This window comes from Mauremys reevesii, linkage group 2 (assembly GCF_016161935.1).
Source record: "Mauremys reevesii isolate NIE-2019 linkage group 2, ASM1616193v1, whole genome shotgun sequence".
In the NCBI taxonomy this organism is placed as follows: domain Eukaryota; kingdom Metazoa; phylum Chordata; order Testudines; family Geoemydidae; genus Mauremys; species Mauremys reevesii.
The window spans coordinates 161,068,734-161,077,231 of record NC_052624.1 but is presented as its reverse complement, the minus strand read 5'-3'; the positions used below and the strand labels follow the sequence as shown (position 1 = coordinate 161,077,231).

The 8,498-nt window shown below is 65.4% G+C and overlaps 1 protein-coding gene across 1 annotated transcript; it reads left to right on the top strand.

Moving 5' to 3' along the window:
- Positions 1–429: 429 nt before the first annotated feature.
- On the top strand, positions 430–4,026 carry NKX6-3 (NK6 homeobox 3). The gene is made up of 3 exons (XM_039525948.1): positions 430–1,150; positions 2,970–3,139; positions 3,382–4,026. Exons 1-3 carry the CDS (start codon positions 781–783, stop codon positions 3,601–3,603), a joined length of 762 nt encoding a protein of 253 aa, XP_039381882.1. The 5' UTR covers positions 430–780; the 3' UTR covers positions 3,604–4,026.
- Positions 4,027–8,498: the final 4,472 nt, after the last annotated feature.

Genomic DNA, 8,498 nt, shown 5'->3' with positions numbered 1-8,498 from the left:
CACACAGGCAGCCCCATGCGCTGTGCACACAGACAGACATGCACAATCGCCTACATCCAGCTGCGCACACGGCCGTGCACCCTCTGGTCCAGGCAGGCCGATGCTCACTGACCCCGTGGCCCCTGCACACACCTGCATGGCCCGGCCCTGCCCTGCCCAGCCTGGGCTCTGGGCCTCGTCCCTTGCTGTGGGCAGCCAGGCGCAGCCCCAGGAGCTCTGAGCCCAGCAGCAAGCAGCTGATTATTTTTTTACAGCTAATCTTTCAAATTGCAATTTGTCTGGGACGAGCCAATCCAGGGCCTGCCCTGTCACCCAGCCAATGGGAGCTTAGCCCCAGCAGCTCAGCCAATTGGGGCCCAGTATTCTAATGGCCCACACCTTTATCAGAGAAATGTTGCTTCTCCTGAAGTTAAACTTCTGTGGCAGGGACCTGGGTGCAGGTGCTCTGGAGGCGCCTGGGGTCAGCCTGGTCAGCCGGCCCCGGCATCGCATGGGCTTGGGCCTCAGCCCTGGACAGCACCTGGCAAGGTGCTCCCGGACCAGCCTGCCCCCAAGGAGCCCGCCTGCTTCACGTGGCTGCCGTGGTGCCTGCTGCCTGGGCAGTGCCAGCAGCTGACGCCCAAGCCGGGCTGTAGGGAAGCAGCAGGATTGTGGCCAGCTGGCTTGGCCCCCCACTGAGCCGGGCTGCCTGGGATGGCTTTGCTAGCACGTGGCATGCAGCTGGGGCGCTAGGGGCCGGCTTGGTGCATTCGCTGGCCTCTGCCAGGGCGAAGCAGCGCCATGGACTCCAACCTGCAGGGGACATTCCTGCTCAACAGCCCCTCGCTGGCCCCCTTCCCGGAGGCGAAGGCCCCCATGTGCCAGTACGCGGTGCAGAACTCCTTCTACAAGCTCAGCCCGCCAGGACTCAGCGCCCAGCTGGCAGCCGGCACGCCGCACGGCATCACTGATATCCTGAGCCGGCCAAACAGCAGCCTGCTCTCCGCCTACCCCCACACAGGCGGCTTCAACGGCCTGGGCTCCCAGCCCGTCTACTACGGACCCCAGGTGGGGCCCTTCGCCAAGGCAGGGAGCGACTACCCGTCTCGGGGCAGGGACTGCTGGGCAGACCCCGGCCAGGACTGGCGAGGAGGCCGACCGTGTGGCAGCGGTAAGTACCTGGCGCGGCACCACAGCCGGGGGGGAAGGTGGGGGGCTGGCAGGAGTCACACGCTGATGGGGCCCCATGGGCTCAACAGCATGAGGCCAGATGCAGCGGTTTGGCTCAGCAGGCCCCACCAGCCCATGCCCCTACCAACTGCCCCAGCCCAGCCCTCCTGCTCCCCACAGCCCGGACTCTGCTCCCTGCCTGGGCAGCAAAGCCACCGCTGCTCCCACCCCGGGGCAGGTGCCAGGCGCTTGGGGCAGGGCCATCCCCCACGGGACCGTGCTGCTGGGACAGTCAGAGACAGCTCACCAGGGCCCAGCCCTGCCCCCTCCACTCTGCCCAGCCATGACCCACTCCGAGGCAGGGCTGGGAGGCCCGCGGAGCTGTGCTCAGAGGCTGGTGAATGCCCGTGCTGAGCACCATGGCAGGTGCCCGGGAAGGATGGCAGGTGACAGCACAACGGCTTGCCTGGGCCATTGCTGCTGGGACCCGAGTCACTGTTACGCACCAGCTGGGGTGATTTGGGGAAAGGTTAGAGCCAGACTAGGGCAGGGCAGAAATCAGTGTCCTTCCTCCCGCAGGGACAGAGCTGACCTCAGCTGAGAGAGGCTGAGCCTCAGAACCCTGAGCTGGGGGCAGAGCCTCCCTCCCCCTGCCCCCGCTGGGTGCCTGCACGGGCAGGAACGCTGCTCTCTTTGCCACCAGCGCAGGCTCCAAGACGTGCTGCATTCAGCCCACAGGCAGGGAGAGGAGCCGGCTCAGGGACCACCTGGCTCAGGGGAGAGGGTGGGACAGCAGGACAGGGGCAGAGCCTGCACCCCCCACCACAAGGGATGAGTTGGATGAGCGCTGGGGGGAGGGGATTGATTGATCCCCACCCCTGTGGGGGCCCTTAGGGGCTCAGCACCCAACATGGACCAGGCATGTGGGTGCCCCGGAAAGCCTGGCCCTGCAGCCACAAGCCCCTGTCCCAGAACCCCACGGCGGCCAGCATGGGGGGAACCCAGGCCCTGAAGGACGGGCTGCCCCGGGGCACTTCCCCACTGCTCGCGTTAGCACAAACCCTTGGGCCACGAGTGGCTGCTTTAAACCAGCCAGAGCACCAGGCCCTGACTTGGGAGCAGCCGGGATGGGCGCCTACAGTCGAATGGCCCGCTGGCCGCATGCCCCTGGCCAGCTGGGCGAGGCAGCATGCGCGCCGCACTCGCTGCCAGGCACCAGGGTGCCCTGTGGCACAAGGGCTGCTGGGCCTCTCAAGGGCATTCGGTGTCACTCATGGGGGTGGGGCTGGGCCCCTATTTAACTGATGGAGGCATGGGGGTGCCCATCCCATGTGGCAGTGATGACAGCATCCGAAACAGGCCCAGCAGGTGCCAGACCTCGCGCAGGGGACAGAATGGCGCGCCCAATACAGGGCGTTACTGTCACCCTGGTGGCTTGGGGGACAGGGAGCAGCCCGCTGGGGGGGTGTTACTGTCACCCCGGAGGTGTGTGCATTCTGCTCTGGGAGGGTGTTACCAGCTCCCTGGGGAAGGCTGCAGGGCACATTCCCCTCTGGGGGGTTACTGTTACCTGGGGGGCATGAGGCATGTCCTGCTTGGGGGGGTACTGTCACCCCAGGGAAAGGGGAGGCCATGGGCCACAACCCACTCCGGGGGGGCTAGCGTTAGCCTCGGGGGAGGGGCTGGAGGCACAGCTCCCCTGGGCTCCATTAGGGCTCCTCGCGTCCTGCCTAGCCACACCCTCTGGGGCAGTAGGTGCCTGGCTGGCCAACTCACGCGGCACCAGCCCCCTGCACTGACCGGTCCCCTCCCTCCGCCAGCCCCAGCTCACCTGGCCGACAGCATCCACAAGAAGAAGCACACGCGCCCCACCTTCACCGGCCACCAGATCTTTGCGCTGGAGAAAACCTTCGAGCAGACCAAGTACCTGGCGGGGCCCGAGCGGGCGCGTCTGGCCTATTCCCTTGGCATGACCGAGTCGCAGGTGAAGGTGAGTGAGGGCCTGGGGCCAGCGCTGGGACTCAGGGGCTGGGCTGCCCAGGGCTGTCTTGTTAAAGGGGCCAGTGGAGACTGACTCGAGCCCCCTCAGGGCCAGGCTGGATCCTTAGGCAAACTGGACTGTGTGGGGCGCTGGTTCACTGGGCACTGAGGGGCCTGGCCAGGGCAGCAGGGAGCTGGGATGGGGGCCCATCAGCTCAGTGCAGCCCTAACGCGCTCCCCATCCCGGGCCAGGTGTGGTTCCAGAACCGACGGACCAAGTGGCGGAAGAAGAGCGCGCTAGAGCCCTCGTCCTCCTCACAGCGGGCGGCGGGCGAGCAGGCCGCCTCTGAGACTGAGGACGACGAGTACAACAAGCCCCTGGACCCCGACTCGGACGACGAGAAGATCCGTCTGCTGCTGAGGAAGCACCGGGCTGCCTTCTCGGTGCTCAGCCTGGGAACCCACAGCGGCTGAGCCCCCGGCCCCCTGCAGTGCCCGGCACTGGCCCCAGGCCCGAGGTGCCTGTGCACCAGCCTGCACGCCGGCTGCTCAGAGCCAGAGACACGCAGAGCAGCGCCCGAGCTGGCAGGGGCTGCTCTGAGCGGGAGGGGTCGAGCCTTGAGGTACAGGGTCCTGGAGCCTGCCTCCTCCCTGGCTGAGTCGTGAGGGGACAGGAGCAGCCCTGACCCCACAGGAGCTGCTGGCGTAGCCTTGCGCCATAGATCCAGGCTGCGAATGGGAAAGGGGGGCTTTGCCTCTGTCACTGCCCCACGCTGGGAGGGGGCTGCCCCCAACCTGGGCAGGAGGGAGCCAGGCTCCAGCATGTCCCGGGCTGTTGGTGTTACAGACCTTGCCGGGCCATGAGCAGTGATGAAATAAAGGTCCCAGCCCCCACTGCATCTGGGCAGTTATTTGACTGTGGCGTGTCCGTGGGTGCAGCTGGCTGGGGCGGTAGTGGAGTGTTGACGGCTAGGCTGCCTGGTGCTGGTGGGGGCGGGGAGAGTTAAGCTGTTTACCCCGCACTGAGCAAAGGGTCGGCTGCACCGAGAGATGGCTGGCCTGGGCCTTGGCTCAGAACACAACTCGGGGGAGGCGCTGGGGACACTCGCTGGGGAGCAGCCAAAAAGACGCTGGCACTGCCATGGTGACGCTGGCACGCAGTCCTGACAGCACTGCCGCGCAGAAGGGCGCAGTCCTGGAGCCGCCAGCACTAGATTCTTGCGGGTACATTATTTATTAATTAATTAATTTGAAGTTTGACCTGGGGCGTTGCCCCATCTTTCCTCATTAGCCCAGCCCTGCTCTCTGCCCCATGGACTCAGCAGGCCCTGTGTGCCGTCACCCTGCTCCCACCTGAGTCAGTGCTGGTCACTGGCCCAGACGCACCCAACCTGCGCGGCTCCCTGGCTCAGACGCACCCGCCCCGCGCGGCTCCATGCGGGGTGGGTACTGCAGCAGGCGGGGTTTGAAGCTGAGGCCGGGCCAGCGGCGGTTGCTGTGGCACTGTTCATGCACCGGCACTAACGCTGTGGGTACTGCTGCCCTGAGCCCCGGAGACCCAGCCCAGCAGTAAGGGGCGATGGCCATGGGGTGCTGGGGAGCCACCCAGACAGGCCAGGAGCAGCATGACCTGTCCCAGATGGGAGGTTAGGCCAACAGCTGCAGAGACACTGTTGTACACCAGCTCTCCCAGCCGGGGTGCTGTGGGGAGCAGGGTCAGCGCCCTGGAGCGGGAGGGGAGCTCTGGGTTTCTTTGCAGCAGGTAGCTCTCGGGTGCCCAGCGTACCCTGAGCTACTGCATGAGGCACCAGTTCAAAAGTCGCTCGTTAGGCCTCTTGTTGGAACATATTAGCAGCAAATAAATACCATTTATCTTGGGGCGGTGAGTGAAAGCCCATTCACCTGTCGCAGCCACACGATTGATGCTGTGTCAATAGTAAAGGAGTGTTTACTGCCACTCCAGCCTGCGCACGGCCTCCGTCCGCCCTGTGCACAGGTCACAAGCGGGCGTGCGCAGAGCAGCGTGCGTGGGCATGTGCGCGGTCGCCCATGCCAGGCCCTGGGCCGGCTTGCCCAGCCCCTCTTGGGCACAGCGCTGCCTGCAGGGTGCGTACGGGCTGCCCCCAGGGGGCTGGCCTGGCCTGCACTCAGAGCTGGAGCCAGGCTTGCTCTGTAGTGCACCGGGGCTGTGGGGGTGGGGGTGGGCTACACACCATGTGTTCAGTTGAAATACTGACCCAGCCCCTGCACCAGGGGATGTGTGCACACTTGTGCAAGCATGTAACATTCCCATGTAAAGACGGGTCTCCTGCTCCTACTGCACCAACCAGGGGCTGGCCAGAATCTGACCCAGCAGCCACGGGCCTGGGTGCGGTAGCCGCGGGGAGGAGGGGAACTTTGCAGTGGGTGGGAGGGGGAGGCTGTTGTCCTACAAGCCAGCCCCACTGCAGCTCTTTTCCCGTGGGGTTGGGCTTTCCTCTCAGTTCCAGGCAGCGCAAACTGGTGCAGGGGGTTACAATGCCACTCAGATTTGGCCTGGCCGCCCCTCCGTCATGCACAATAGCGCTGGTGGGGAGCTGGCCACAGCCCCAGGAGAGGCGCTCCCGCTGCAGGGTGAGGGCGGGGCAGGCTACCGTTCCACCGCCCGGGAGGGATTAAGGTGGCAATGCCAGGGCAGAAGGTGCTGCGGCAGGTGCCAGGAGGGCGAGGCAGTGGTGGAGGAGGAGGCTGGCCTGACCGTAGGTGCCTCCCCACAAACAATTTGGCCCCTGGGTGAATTGCAAAAAAGACAGACTGCAGTTGGTGGGTCACCTTGGTACACGGTTTGGGCCCCATGGTGGTGGCCATGCCAAGGCAGGGGGACAGAGGGCCCTGGCCAGGCGCATGCGATGGGCCTGGGCGCCCCCAATTGTGAGCCATGTGTGCGTCACTGTGCGCTAGCAAATAACCAGCACCGATAAGCTCGCCCACTTTCCAACGGTGCGAGCCAATGACGGCGGCCAGCTGAGAGCAAACATGCTGCAGCGTCCCAGGGAGGAAATCAATCAGAGATAAGGTGTTGTGGGCCCATCATATAGCGATTAGTACCGGGGGGGGCACCTTTTAGCCTGGCAGCACAGCCCAGCTGCCATGACCCACTCAGGGCTGGACCCCAACGCAACCCCAGCAGCCCCCGCCAGTCCTCATGCCCCTGCACCCACCGCCAATGCAATACAGTCCCAGGGTCGCAGCACAGCCTGTCTCCTGGTGCCACGGTACGGCCCCCTGCCCAGTCCCCTCGCCACGGTACCCCCCCAGTGCCACTGCCAAGCCCCCCCATGCCACGGCCACCTGCCCAGACCCCCTAATGCCATGGTCCCCTGCCCAGTCACGCCAATGCCACTTCAAGACCCACCCACCCCCCCAGTGCCACTGCCCAGCCCCTCCCATATCACCCCCCCCACCCAGCCCCCAAACCCAACGTCACAGCATGGACACCCCTGCACAGCCTGGCCACCCCAATGCCACGGCACGGCCCCCTGCCCAGGCCCCCTGCCATGGTACGCCCCCGCAGTGCCACTACCCAGCCCCATGCCACAGCCCCTGCCCAGACCCCCAACGCCACTGCAAGGCTCCCCATACCACCCTCCCTCGCCCAGCCCCCAAACCCAACGCCACAGCATGGACCCCCCCCCACCCACACACACACACAGCCCAGCCACCTCACAGACCCCAGCTCCACTGCACAGCCCGGCCCCTGAACACCCAACCTGACTCTACAGTAATCCCCAACACGGCCCCAGGCCCTACAATGACCCCCCCCTCCGCAGCCCACTCCCAGCATAGCCTGGCTCCTGGCAGCACCTCCCAGGTGAATGACGGGCTACAGCAAAATCTCTGCCCTGGAGCTCCGGGGGAGCAGGGCGGGATCCCATCAGGGTTGGGGGCGGCCCCAGGGAACTCCATTGGGGGAGGGCGCCCAGGTGACAGGTTGAGGCCTGTGGCATGGAGACTAACGGCCCCATGAGCCTGGCCTGGCCGCACATGTGCCAAGCCCCGGTCCCCAGGGCGCTGCCACTGGCTGCCCAGCCCTGGTGCCAGCGCCGCTCACAGGCCAGGGAGGACTCCGGCCCCGCCAGGCTCCGCTGCTGGCTCCAGGCACACGGGCGCTGGTGGCCAGCCCTGTGCTGAGCCTAACAGGCTGCACGGCCCCATCTGGAGCATGCATGAGCCTGGCCAGGTGAGTTGTGACCATCCGTTGGGACAGAGCAACGTAACTGTCCTGAGCCCCCTCCCCGGGAGCCGATGCCCCTTCCCACAGCACCGGGCTCCCGCCGGCTCTGGCCCTGGCATCCTGCCCCATTGCCCTTGGTCTCCACTCGGGCCCTGTGGCGCCTGCATTCACATACCTCCCTGCTGCCAGCCTCTCCCCTGGTGCCACTCCTCCTTGAACTGCCCCGGCTCCCTCAGCCTCTCATGTGAGGGGCTGAGCCCAAAGCCAGGCCGGCGGAGAGGGACTCTCCCTGCCCTGCAGGCACAGGCCTCGCAGGCCCCTCGGCTGGCCCCACTCTGAGCACAGACCCCACACCCTCTCAGTGGGGTCTCCTGGGTGTCTGGGCCAGCACCCCCCACCCCTCTCCCAAGTAACGAAGAGGTGCCAGGGGTAGCAACCCTGCCCGCCTTGTGCCATCCCCCACTCCTCCTGGGGTGCAGGTGGGGCTGAAGGAACGCCAGCGACAGAAGCAGCCCCAAAGAAAGCCAGGGGGCCTCACACCAGCATGCCAAGAGCATCGTGCCCAGGTCCTGTCCAGAAACTCAGGTAAGCTGGTGGTTGGAGAAGCCAGGCCCTAGGAATATGGGGCTCTCCCTGCAAACTCCTCTGGTCAGTGGGTTCTTGGGGGTCGCGGCAGCCCTGAGCCCCAGAGGCAGCCGCTTGGCCGGGAGCCTGGGCTCTACTCTGCGAGGACGCTGGCGGGATATTTTTTTGACATTTTCTAAGCTGCCCGGTGTGGCTGACAATTTTTAATGTACTAACTGCCTGGTCCAGTGAGCTGATTAATTGGTGCTGGGGAGATCAATACAAAACAGAAAATTAAAACAATTTTAAAGTGATTAAGTAGTTTAACACCTGTCTGCTGCCACGTCAGCACCGGGAGACAAATAAAGCAGGTGGCAAAGGGCCTCCTCCAGCCAGGGAGAGTGACAAATAGCAGCTGTAGCCAGCCTGCCCCGGCTCGGCTCCTCTGCGTCAGCCCTTCCAGAGAGGCCGGCTCTGCCCCACGGACCACTGTGCTGCCAAGCAGGGCTAGCTCATTCCCTTCGCCCCCCCCCCGCCCTTCCAAGCCCCCCCATCACCCTCTGGCCTAGCCATGCTCATGTCTCCAAGCCCG